The 13,704-nt window shown below is 36.8% G+C and overlaps 1 protein-coding gene across 2 annotated transcripts; it reads left to right on the top strand.

Moving 5' to 3' along the window:
- The first annotated feature begins 5,923 nt into the window (after positions 1-5,923).
- Positions 5,924-13,697, top strand: LOC127642471 (biogenesis of lysosome-related organelles complex-1 subunit 2-like). 2 transcript variants are annotated; one of them, XM_052125090.1, is made up of 5 exons: positions 5,924-6,071; positions 6,401-6,517; positions 9,105-9,224; positions 9,507-9,611; positions 13,596-13,697. In XM_052125090.1, the coding sequence occupies exons 1-5, from the start codon at positions 5,924-5,926 to the stop codon at positions 13,634-13,636; spliced, it is 531 nt and encodes a 176-aa protein (XP_051981050.1). In that variant the 3' UTR covers positions 13,637-13,697. The 2 variants fall into 2 exon arrangements, with proteins under 2 accessions (XP_051981050.1, XP_051981051.1); XM_052125091.1 differs by lacking the exon at positions 13,596-13,697 and adding an exon at positions 9,940-10,757.
- The last annotated feature ends 7 nt before the right edge of the window (positions 13,698-13,704 follow it).

The raw sequence follows: 13,704 nt of genomic DNA, 5'->3' as shown, positions 1-13,704 counted from the left end.
CCAACTCAAGACATAAAGGGTAGATGACAGAGGAGGATCTAGTTTAAATGTCATCTGGATTTATTTTGTTTCAAACGGCACAGTGACATTTCTAAATGAAGCAATTACAAACTTGGGACACAATGGCTAGGGGTATGTAATAATTACATCCAATCGTTGCAGCCAGATTACATACATAGCAGTTGTGACGATTTTGATTAATCTCAGTGACTCGATTCTTTTGATTCAATTCACATAAAGATTCATTCAGATTCATTCAGTGATTCATTCATTGACCGTTTCTTCAAGTTACGCCTTTGCACCTGTAGCTGGCGGCAAATGACCGTCTTTCAAGTAATTGCATTGAGCCATAAGCACAGAGTCATTCACGACCAGAACAAGTCTAGTTATGCTTTATTATAATGTGCATGTCAACAATTCTATTAAGAGACTTCAGTAATGCAGAGTGTTCATGCATCATAATCATTTCCCCACATAGCATATCTGTCATATTGTAAACTCCTGAGCATGACCTTTTATCAAGATACACAAAAAAAAAAAACAATACTAGCCTAAAAAATAATGATGATTTTCAATAACATCTGTATGTCATTGCAATGTGGTCATCACTCACTTTTACTCATAATTCATCTGGTCCCTTTTCTTGTTGAACGAGATTGATGAACTGAACGAATGACATGCAGCTGATCCTCTCGTTCAGCTGGTCAGCAGATTGTTCATGAATGAGATGATGGATTCATTAGATTCGAGATGACTGAGTCAATTATTTCATTCACTAAAACGTTTACCGGTATATTCAGTTTGTTCTCGAACAACACTTCTCATCTCGTTTAGACTCAAATGACCAACTAGTACTAGTTCAGTGAAGAGGCAGATTCTGAGACCGTCAATCCGCGCATCTTATCACGTGCCCCACCAAGAGCGAACACATTATAGCGATCACGAGGAGGTTACCCCATGTGACTCTACCCTCCCTAGCAACCGGGTCAATTTGGGTGCATAGGAGACCTGGCTGGAGTCACTCAGCATGCCCTGGATTCAAACTCCAGGGTTGGTAACCAGCGTCTTTACCACTGAGCTACCCATGCCCCTAGTGTCACATATTTCTGAGTGAAACAGGATTTTCAATAGGGCTGCAATTTATAATTATGGCAATTATAGCCAAAATCATAATTGTCGATTAGTGATATCGATATTGCAATCGAGATTATTAATGTTGATTAGAATATTAAATAAACGTGACATCACAACGCAAGCAACCATGCTGTTCTTCAGAGTAGCAGATTTCAATGGTGGATATGAGCTGCGCTGCAGTTTCGTTTAAGCATTAAATATTGTAATACGCAACATGACAAACTCTCCCATTACAATGACTAATGTCACTGCAGGTTTACACTGTTTGAGACCTGCATTTCGACGCGAGCTCAATGAAGCTCCACGCAAAGATCTGCACTCTCGCGAATGCTCTCATTAAAACTAAAGCTGCTAATCAGCATAATAAATCAATTAGTTACACCACATCTGTGCCTTGATTACAATGGGAGCGTTTTAGTTTTGTTGTGTTGCTCATTTGCAGTGTATTTAACATGTACTTTAAAGCAAGCAGCACAATGTGCAATGAATCCAAAATAATTCCAAATTTCTTTTCGCAAGTGTCAAATTTTTGTGTGCCACAGCGAACAGAAGTGGAACATAAAGCAAGCACCTGGGCATTAGGATCAGTTGTCATTACTGATAGGACGGAGGACTCATTTAAGGGTCTCTGATTGGCCATTGCCATTTCATTGCTCAACGAACATGATAGTTATTGGTGAGAACATTCAACGGCTGCAAAAAGACGTTGTAAATAGAAACCACTGATGCAACAGGAGCGGACTTAAATTGAACACTGTAATCGTCGGTTTCTTAATCATGATTAGTTTTTCGATTAATTGTGCAGCCCTAATATTCAATGAGAAAAATATTGTAGCATGGAACTTGATTTAATCGATCAGAAACGCTCTGTTCTTACCCAAAACTGATTGGATTTCTTCTGATGCCATGGATTAAACCACTTGAGTTTATACTGAATTTATATGCTATTTGTCACTTCAAAGTTCTGGCCATCATTCATTTGCATTGAATGGACCTACAGAGCTGAAATATTCTTCTAAATATCTTCATTTCTGTTCTGCAGAAGAAAGAAAGTCATACACATCTGGGATGACAGGAGGGTGAGTAATTGAGAGAAATTTCATTTTTGGGTGAACTATCCCTTTAACAATTATGAATTAAAAGGACTTTCGCATATACACTAAAATAAGTAGAATACACTGACTTGTATAGACATTCAAGATCCCACAGCAGCATTCGGGCAGTACAGAACCCTAACCGCGGATCGACCAATAGGTCAAAGCAGCCATGAGGAAAATGGCAAAGGAAACACTGGCAATAATCACAAAGCCTGATGGCCTCATATCACACTGCGGCCATCTGTGGATGGTAGACAAAACTCCAGCTTGCAAAACCAGATCTGCTTTATTTTATTACAGAATTGCACATATTGCATGCTATTTATGTGCAATAAACAGGTCCAGATAAAGAAATTGGGGAATTAAAACACTTTCAAGCACACATAGGCTATGTCATTTCATCCTGGCATGCTGATAAGCTGCAATTCTTAAGCGCTTCAGTCAAACCCAACACTATGGTCGATACTGTCTCTCTGTCCACCTACTTTGTTACAGAAATAATACATCAGATCTGTGACAAGCAGGGATAAAGATGTCGCATAACTAGATTTGCCAACATGTCATGTGAATCATCAGCCACACATTCCCTGCACTTACTAGTTGCCGTTTAATCGTATAGTAAGAACAGCATTGGTTTAATCAATGCTCAGGGTGTGTAATACTCTATTGGATGAATGTTTCACTTTCAACATGCATTATGCAAATAAAAACAGAGGAGGAATCTATAACCGCTCATGCATTTAAATGAAATCTGCAACACCCATCCCCCAAGATCCAACAATTTAACCAGAAGCATGGCAAAATTAACTCCTATAACTCTCTACTAACGTATGCACATGGATCTCTATGTGGTTCAGGGTGGATGGATACATAACTGTCTAAACCTCAGAAAGTGTTTTTTTTTGTTGTTTTTTTGCCCAACAGGCATTTGCGCGCGGCTTTCCCTCCGATTTTTGACAGCCCCGGCGGTTCCGCCTTTATCGGGTGTGCAAATGATCGCACATGCGAGCGTTTTATACTCATACCTCACTTTCCACGACATCATGATACGCAGGCGGAGGATCAAAGCCCCCGGTCCCGGTGCGCCCGCTGTTATCGCCGTCGCCGCTGTGGCCAGAGCCCGGGGAAGGGCCGCTCTCCATCGGCTCGTAGCCGTATCCGAGTCCCGGGCTTTCGTTGGTGAGTAGCGCGACAGCCTCGTTGATGTCATTCTTGGCCAGGCGCAGGGCTTTCCGGATAGCTACCGGGTCTGGGAAGCCCATGCATAACAGCGTGGTCATATGCTGCTCCTCCTCGGTCTCCATCATAAAAGTGTGACGATGATCGCGGCTTCAGCAAGGGGGCACATAGCACAGGCATCTGACTGTGCACGCCGCCATGTTTACAGTCGCTGGGTGCTGCTGGTATCCTGTCACGATGGATTCCCGTCAGTGCAGCGGGGCTGAGAGCGGGCCACACCAGGCCTGAGTGAAGCTGGCGACACTGAGAGGGTGTAGAGTGCACCACTTTTCAAAATAAAGGTCTCGTAATAAAAAAGAAAAGAAAGAAAAGAAAAAGCGTGCATGTGCATTATATTTAATATGAAAATGAATACAAATGAATACTATTGAATAATAAAAAATAAATAAAAATAATTATAAAAAATATTTTGTAAATTACATAAATAATGCAATTAACAGGCTGGAAAAGGCTACTCTCTATGTGATTTTAAAAGTGTTTTTCCCCCATAATAGTTAAATGAATCCTATTTATTCATCAGACAGAGCAAAGCATAATGAAAATATATCTCTAACCCTTAGTAGTCTGTGCATGAAAATATGTTAAATATGGTTCACTGTGTATTGAATCATGTGATTCATATATATTACATTTTTCATAAAGGGAAAAAGTAAAGTTTCAAAATGTTTATTACTTATTTACCACTCATATATAAGCAGGGATCATATAGTAGGCCATTGCTTGATATGTTAGACTTTTAAGTTCTTCTGAAACTGAATAGCTCTGGTATCGTACTAGTATGAGGAATGAGTTGACTCGGATTTAATAGTTTATTGTTATTTAGCTCTTCATTGAACAATAGTTATATATCTATCTACTTGAATAGTTTTCATTTAACCCTTAAAATGCATACCTCAGGTCTTTAGTAACCCCGGACCTCATTCCTCCCCTGCACCTTATCCTTTTATTGGAGTTATGCCAAAACTTCTTTAGTATTTCACAACCTTTCTCTTCTAAATAGTGTAAAAAAAAAAAAAAAAAAGAAGAAGAAAATAATAATATATATATATATATATATATATATATATATATATATATATATATATATATATATATATATATATATATATATATAATATCTTAAGGAGGCTACCAAATGTGAATAGGGACATAAGAGAACCAATGTATATAATAGTATCACTTCCATGAATAATATTTTTATGATTATTTCATATCTATATAAGTTTACTGCCACAGGAAATCTATTTCTTTGTTTATTACAACACAAATGAGTACTATATTCATGCAACTGGCTTCTATGTCATGTTGATTTTCTGTGCAACAATGGTGAATTATCAGTATTCCATATGCGTGTACACATTCATATTATGCTGTTTGTAACTCAAGGTGACATTGATGCAGTGCAGTGATTGAATTGATTTACATTTGACATTGTTATTTAATGAAGAAACAACATGGAAGTAGACTATAGCAAGAAGAACACATGAAGTATTATTTGACTATTGTCATTTTGGGTGTACTATTGAAATTATGTAAATTGTGCATCTATTTAGACTCAATAAGTACCTGAGAAAATACATATGTTTAGTTTATGTGTATCGCATGTGTTATGCTCAAGATGTGTTGCCTCTCATGAAATGTCCATATGAAACTAATGAATCCTCTTCTAGATTTGTTTCATCATCTCTTTGAAATAAGACAAATAACACATCAAAATTTATCAGACTATATTCTATTATTTAATTGTTATTTTATTGTCTTAAAAAAAATTGGGCATTTTGTAGATCCATTTGTACATGCTGGGTCTCTAAAGACCTGAGTATTTAATCATGTTTGGTGAAATACAGATGAATTAAAGGGTTAATATTTGCAAGTCAAAGCCCATGCTTTAAAGAATATTTCTAAATGTGGTATAGTATCCACACTTTATGCATATGGATAACATATATGCTTACACAAAAATATATAGGACATGAATGAATATTTAGTTCGTCTTTTCATCAGTTATTCATTATTTTGAAAGGCATTAAACCGGAAACAGAAATAAAAACAACACATTGTTCTTTACTTCACTCTTTTTTAAATGGCGTTGCCTCGCCCACCTCACACAGCCACACCCTTATCGCTGTATAAAATCATGTATTTTGACAAATAACTTGAATTAATTATTAACCTAATATCCCAAATTTAAAATTCACATTTATTATTTAAGAATGTTATCAAAGATGTTAAGAGGAGCAACAAATCAGAGCATTTATTATTTATACATAAATAAATGTTTCTTTAAAGCACACTTCAATTCATGAATAAATTGCCTGCTGTTTGTTTCGTTTTAACAGAATTAAAAATGATTCGGTTTTCAGTTCAATGGTTTGGAAAAAAAAAAAAAAAAAGAGGAAATGAGCAGTCACGTGAAAGTGGTTCTGGTCATGTGATGATGACGTGTGGTGAAAATGGCTGCTACGAGGGAGGAGGATGCAGCGATGGAAAGCATCTCTAGAGCACCCGCTCCTCCGACCGACCTCAACCTAACAACCGAGCCCGATCACAGGAGAGATGCGGGGACCAACGACCGGACACCTGCCCCCAAAAGACCCAACAGTGAGTTCCTATTTAAATAAGTCCGTCTGTGTGGAAGTCACTGTTAACTGCAAGTTCATGAGTATGTGTAGTAATTCTCTCACTTTACATTGCAGCTGAAGATCATGTATTTTATTATCGACTTCTGTATGACGATCTGTATGTGGGTTTGACTTTTCTGTTCCCAAAGAGAAGGGTTTGTTTTGTGTACAGTGTGAAGCTGGACTGTCATAGTGGCTTTCTCAAAATATGATGAGCTGCCTAGTTTGACAGCATTTGGGGGCAGTGTGCCTATGATGTCTAGGTAGGTTTTCAGTTGCGTCCTCTAAAGTGTTTGCTGTCTGTAACAGATGACGGAGGAGTGGAGACTGCGGAAGAGGCCACTGAGCCTGCTGAACCAGACATTGATGAGCTCTGCAGAGACATGTTTGACAAGATGTCAGTTTTCTTGCAGGGAGAGCTCACTGGTAATATGAAGAGAATGTACAGTCATACGCTGGCTAATTCAACATTTTTAAAAATGGCATTTTGTGTATGCCTAAAATGTTTAGTAGGCTAACCCTTATAACATTACCATGGTTTTACTAGCCTATAGTATAGCAACTCTTCTAACTAAGGTTTTTTAGCAGTAAGTCTTAAAATAGTCTGTTTGGTGAGTGAGGAGAACTGCTTTTATTTTTGTATAGTTATTAATGATTTCTAAACTTCAGGGTTTTTTTTTCCCTAAATGCCACATTTGCCTTATAGAAACCATACATTAATCTAACTATGGTCAGTTAGGATCACTATTTTATTTTAAGAATGTGAAATATCAGAATAGTAGTAGAGAGAAATATTTATTTCAGCTTTTATTTCTTTCATCACATTCCCAGTGGGTAAGTAGTTTACATACACTTTGTTAGTATTTGGTAGTATTGCTTTTTTGGGTCAAACATTTTGGAAAGCCTTCTACAAGCTTCTCACAATAAGTTCCTGGAATTTTGTCCCATTCCTCCAGACAGAACTGGTGTAACTGAGTCAGGTTTGTGGGCCTCCTTGCTCGCACATACTTTTTCAGTTCTGCCCACAAATTTTCTATCGGATTGAGGTCAGAGCTTTGTGATGACCACTCCAATTCCTTGACTATGTTGTCCTTAAGACATTTTGCCACAACGTTGGAGTTATGCTTGGGGTCATTGTCCATTTGGAAGACCCATTTGTGACCAAGCTTTAACTTCATGATTGATGTCTTAAGATGTTTCTTCAATATATCCACAATTTTCATTCCTCATGATGCCATCTATTTTGTGATGTGCACCAGTCCTTTCTGCAGCAAAGCACCCCCACAACATGATGCTGCAATCACCATGCTTCACAGTTGGGATGTTGTTCTTCAGCTTGCAAGCCTCGTCCTTTTTCCTCCAAACGTAACGATTGTCATTATGGCCAAACAGTTACATTTTTGTTTCATCAGACCAGAGGAAATTTTAGATCTTTGAAAGATCTTTGTCCACATGCAAACTGTTGTCTGGCTGTTTTATGGCGGTTTTGGAGCAGTGATTTCTTCCTTGCTGAGCAACCTTTCAGGTTATGTCAATATAGGACTTGTTTTACTGTGGATATAGATACTTGTCAACCTGTTTCCTCCAGCATCTTCACAAGGTCCTTTGCTGTTGTTCTGTTGATTTGCACTTTTCACACCAAACTACATTAATCTCTAGGAATGTGGCTCTTTCCTGAGCAGTATGATGGCTACGTGGTCCCATGGTGTTTATACTTCCGTACTATTGTTTGCACAGATGAACGTGGTACCTTCAGGCATTTGGAAATTGCTCCTAAGGATGAACCAGACTTGTGGAGGTCAACAAATTGTTTACTGAGGTCTTGGCTGATTTCTTTTGATTTTCTCATGATGTCAAGCAAAGAGGCACTGAGTTTGAAAGTAGGCCTTAAAATACGTCCACAGGTACACCTCCAATTTAGTACATCACCTATCAGAAGCCAATCGTCTATAGGCTTGAAATAATTTTCTGGAATTTTCCAAGCTACTTAAAGGCACAGTTAACTTAGTGTATGTAAACTTCTGACCCACTGGAATTGTGATATAGTTTTACTACATACTATTATTTAACTAGTGTTAAACTATTTCTTAATGTATAGTTGAAATGTCAAATTCGATCTTAAAGGTATAGTTCACCCAAAAAAATGTAATGTCATCCCAGTTGTGTGTGACTTTCTTTCTTCTGCTGAACTCAAATCAAGATTTTTATAAGAATATTTCAGCTCTGTAGGTTCATACAATGCAAATTAATGGGTGCCAAAATTTTGTCAGCATAAAAGTAATCCATATGACTCCAGTGCTTAAATCAATGTCTTCAGAAGTGATATGATTGGTTGGGTGAGAAACAGATCAATATTTAAGTCCAGATTTACTATAAATTCTCCTCCCTGCCCAGTCAGTCTCCACATTCACTTTCACATTCTTCTTCTTGTGTTTTTGTTAATTCACATTCTTCGTGCATACTGGGCAGGGAGAAGAATTTCTAGCAAAAAAAGGACTTCAATATTGATCTGTTTCTCACCCACACCTATCATATCACTTCTGAAGATATGGAGTGAAACGATGGAGTCTTATGTATTATTTTATGCTGACTTCATGTGCTTTTTGGAGTATGAATTTGAACACCCCATCACTTGCATAGTATGGACCTAAAGAGCTGAAATATTCTTCTAAAAATCTCAATTTGTGTTCAGCAGATGAAAGAAAGTCATACCCATCATGGATGGCATGAGGGTGAGTATCCCTTTAATTAAACTAAATAAATGTAATTTTGACAGAAAATGTTGTGACCACAATCGGAAATCTGTAATAAATGTGTAAACTATAGGTAGTTTGTAATGATATAAATGGTTGTATGCATGTATAAAATAGTCATGGGATAGTTTAGTTACTTGGATATGATGTCAAATCAATTTATTTGAGTTTAGTCATTTGTAGAATATTTACATGACTTTTAGAGTCCTTTTTGATGTGTATGTAATTGTTAATTTAATTTTTTTTTGCTGTTTACTCAGCCACCTGCGAAGACTATAAACTCCTGGAGAGCATGAATAAACTCACCAGTCTGAAGTACATGGAGATGAAGGACATATCAATCAACATCAGCCGCAATCTGCAAGACCTCAATCAGAAATGTGAGTGCTCATTAACATACTGTATACTCTCGCAGATGTCATGTCACTTTGACATCATGTCAAAGTGACATGTTTTGTAATATTGATTGTCTCACCACTGTGTTGTGCTTAAACTAAAGGAAACATATTTATTTTAAGCAGTACTTGCACTGCTAGTGATTTTCTGTGGCTTGCTGATAGTGATAAAAAGCGATCAAATGCCAGCACATGCTAAAATGCAAAGCAAATGTGTAGCATTTAAAGGTAATTTCCTTTAACGTCAGTTCTCATTTTTGGCTTTAGATGCCAGTTTGCAGCCCTACCTGAATCAAATTAACCAGATAGAGGAGCAGGTTACAGCTCTCGAACAGGCTGCTTATAAACTAGACACGTACTCAAAGAAACTGGGTAAGTACAAAATGCTTCCTACTGTATATACAAGCACTTTGTGATTAAAACAAATGTGGGAATAAGCCTTGTTTCTTCCTTACGGTTTTTACATAGACTCCTCACACCCTTCAAATAATTAAAGGGGAAGTTTGTAATTTTGTGACGTTAAAATATAAAAACATTATTTGGGCAGAAATTACTTCCAACTTTTAACTGATCACTGAACAATTGATGATTCAATTAATAAATGAACATGAGATGGCGCTATTAGACCAAAATATTTCTTTTCTCATGTCAGGTCAATCATCTGTATACAGTATACAGTTCTGTTTGTGTTCATTTACAGAGGCCAAGTTTAAGAAACTGGAGAAGCGGTGAAAAGAGGTTTGTGTATGTGTATGTACGGACGGGGGTGACCAAACACCCCTTCAAATTAGTTCCTCGGAACGATATCAACACGCATAAATGTATGTTACACAATATGAGATTATCATTGCCTCTACATGGGTAATGAACAATGCAGCAATTATTGTTAAATACTGAATTCACAGATTGTAGGCTCATTTATTAATCAGAAATCAAGTTTTGGGTTAGTAAAATCCAAGCAAAATGCAGAAGTATACTGTAATGTTGGATATACTTACAGGAATAATTTTGAAATATGGTTTTATAAAACTGAATTCTTTTAATCCAACTACTGGTTTCAGTTGAGATGTTTAAGGTCACGTCCACACTAATATGATTTTTGTTAAAAACATGTTGATTTTGCTGTGTTTATGCCTCTCACCCACACTGGAACAGTGTTTTCCTGCTCTGAAAACAGAGACTTTTGAAAACGCTCTCAAGTAGTGCATACTTAGGAAACAGAAAACCGAGTTATCAACCAGAAATGTATTAGTGTTTATGTGACCTAAGATTTCAAGAGGTGTGGCTACAGGTAAGCATGTACAGGATATTTAATAATGCTTGTTATATATGTTGCTAAAAAGGATTGACATATCATGTCTGTTATACAGTGACTTAATGATTTCTTTTTGAATTATTATTATTTGTTTGCATTTAGAAAAGCAAATATTTCATTATAATTGTATTGCTGTCTAATTCTTTAAAAAGCTCTACCTTAACAAAAATTGTCAATTTGTGAACTTATGGAATGAATATAAAAAAAGCAAAAATGTTATGTGTAGTGGTCTTGATTATATCTTTTTAATATGTTGTTGCAATCAAATACTGTATGCATTACACTTTGCAGAAAAGAAACTTTTGCATTAATTACCTTCATTCCTTTTTCACACAGCATGAAATGTTGTGCATCCTTGATTGTTGGCAACCTAATAATCATAGCCACGACAGCTCATATTTAGATATTATTTATGGGTGCAGTCATTCAAATGAGCAGATGCAGTCTGAGGTTTAGCAGTCAATAAGTTTTATCACTTTAATATGAGTGTAGCATAACCTCATCACATAATTAACTACTTTGTTGTATCCGGATAACGAAAAGGCATTTGCATTTACTCTTTCTTTGAATGTGGTCCAAATCTGTCCCCGACCACCTCTGAATGTGCTTTCAGTGATTTGATCATGATCCGGTTACAATGCGTCTTGGGTGCATTTGCACCTGTTATTTAATGTGGTCAAGTGCTATGCTATTGCGATCTGATCACCACAAAATGCATATTAATGCAAGGTGGAAATGGGGCCCACTGGTGTCACTTAAGATGCATTTTTTTTTTTTTAAACCTTTCTATACACATCCACCAGATGGCAGGCTAAGTCCATACAGTTCCCATTGCCTGACTCAGCCTGTAACCTTATTTTGACTATAAGCTACTCTGATAGATCAGAGCCATGTATGGTGAGGTGCTCATCCACGGAGATGGTAGCAGATGTATCATGTGTTGAGGCTCTGCTGTCAGGATACCTAAAATAATCAACATGGAGCCATTTAATGTACTTCATGAAAAGAAAAACAGTTTTCAACCAAGGCATTAGGAATCTGAGACATTCAAGATCTAGCCTTTTAAAGTACACATCACAACAGCCACAACATTAAAACCACCTGCTTAATATTGCGTAGATCTCCCTCGTGCTGCAAAAACAGCACCAACCCGCATCTCGGAATAGCATTCAGAGATTTTCACCACAATTGTACAGAGCGGTTATCTGAGTTATGGTAGACTTTGTCAGTTCGAACCAGTCTGGTCATTCTCTGTTGACCTCTCATCAACAAGGCATTTCCATCCACAGATCTGCCGCTCACTGAATGTTTTTTTTTTTTAGCCCCATTCTGAGTAAATTATGTATTCAAATTAAACCATCAGCACACTTCTATCTCTTCCTCGCTTTGTCTTTCTCTTTTTCTCGTATACTTTAACATTATCAAAGCAATGATTTCAAAATAGAAGCAGCTGAGGTTAGAAATCGAGTGACCACACATTTGCCTGTTTATAATGCCACTGTGGAATGTTATTGCCTACCTGCAGAGATATTCTCACTCCCTTGATATATTGATTCTATAAACTTAAACATACTTGACAGATAAACACAAAGACACTGAGCCGAGTTGAAGACTGTCTCTTCTCACTGATAGCAGGTTTTCTTTATTTTTTAAAGAAGTTTTCAGCAATTTTTTTTACTTCATTTTTATGAGGCACCCAAATATAATTTACTCATCCTCATGTCATTCCAAACCCATATAACTTTCTGCCTGTCATGGAAAACAAAAGGAGCAATTTAGAAAATTTTACTGATTGCGCTTTTCCATGCAATAGAGCTGTTCAGTTTGTAGTCCACAAACCTGTAGGAGAATTCGCCATTCATGTTTGAGGTATGAATGTGTGTAATATATGTTGTAGAAAAAACATCCATGTATCAAGTAATAATTACAACAGCCCTTATTTTCCACATAAATCCAAAACACCCATTATAAAACCCTAAAGGAAAACCTGGAAGAACCTATGGAAGAATAAGACTTCCGGGTTCGCCTACAAATTGATGTCATGGCTGAAAAGCTCTGCAATGAATGGGGACAGGAGCTTTTAGCTTAAAAAAGGGTTCAAAAGCAACATAAAAGTCCATTTGATAAAGATCTCTGAAATGAACATTATGTGAGGGACAGATATCAATTTTAGTTTCTTGAAAATCTTGACATCCACCCAACTCCATGATGCATTCTGTACACGATTCTTTCATGAACAACCAAATAATTCGGAAGGTAAAATGTGGTTTAATCATCAAATAAAAAAGAAACCTCATTTATTACAATTTTAGAAATGTTCAGGTGTCACGTGTGGTCAGGGTTGGGAGGGTTACTTTTGAAATGAATTCCACTACAGATTACAGAATACGTGCTGTAAAATGTAATTTGTAAAATGGCTAGTAATAGCATTTTAGCTTAGCGTAAAGCTGACAATTTACACAAGGTTTATTTCAATTTTTCTGCTTCAAACTTACTTCAAAATTCTCTGTCTGCTCGTATGAATGTAACACATCATAAGAAAGTGTTTCACCACTGTTCAAATGCACTTTGGATCACATCATTTATATTTATAAATGTTTTACATTTGAAAGGACTAAATATTAAATGAAACAAATAAAAAGTAATCTTTTGATTGTAACTGTATTCTAAATACCAATGATTTAAATTGAAACTGTAGTGGAATACAGTTACAGTTACTAAACACGTATTCCCATTACATGTATTTCGTTTCTTCCCACCACTGCTTGTGATGTGTGAGACCTTTTTGCATCATCTAACCTTTTTTGATTTCAAATTAGAGATCCATTCCACAGGGATCAGTTTACTGGAACAAGAGTGTGTTGGTCACAGATGGGTCTATGGAAATGTATTTGTGTCACTAACCTACACTATATTATATTGTATTTATGCAGTATGCAGTGATTAAATCCTGAATTCTCAGGAATGGTGAGTGCTGCTTAGAACACTCACTTAAAGGAAAAGTAACAAAGCACAATTCTCTTTAATCAACAATTCCTCAGGTCCAGGCTTCATGCTATTTCCAGGCACTGATGAGAGATGATCATTGGTGTGACCCTCCACATCCTCTCTGCTCATTTCACCACTGCTTAAAGAGATGATTCACCCCAA

This window comes from Xyrauchen texanus, unplaced genomic scaffold (assembly GCF_025860055.1).
Source record: "Xyrauchen texanus isolate HMW12.3.18 unplaced genomic scaffold, RBS_HiC_50CHRs HiC_scaffold_637, whole genome shotgun sequence".
In the NCBI taxonomy this organism is placed as follows: Eukaryota; Metazoa; Chordata; class Actinopteri; order Cypriniformes; family Catostomidae; genus Xyrauchen; species Xyrauchen texanus.
Note: the sequence above shows the minus strand (reverse complement) of the source record. Positions and strands in the feature narration are given on the sequence as shown.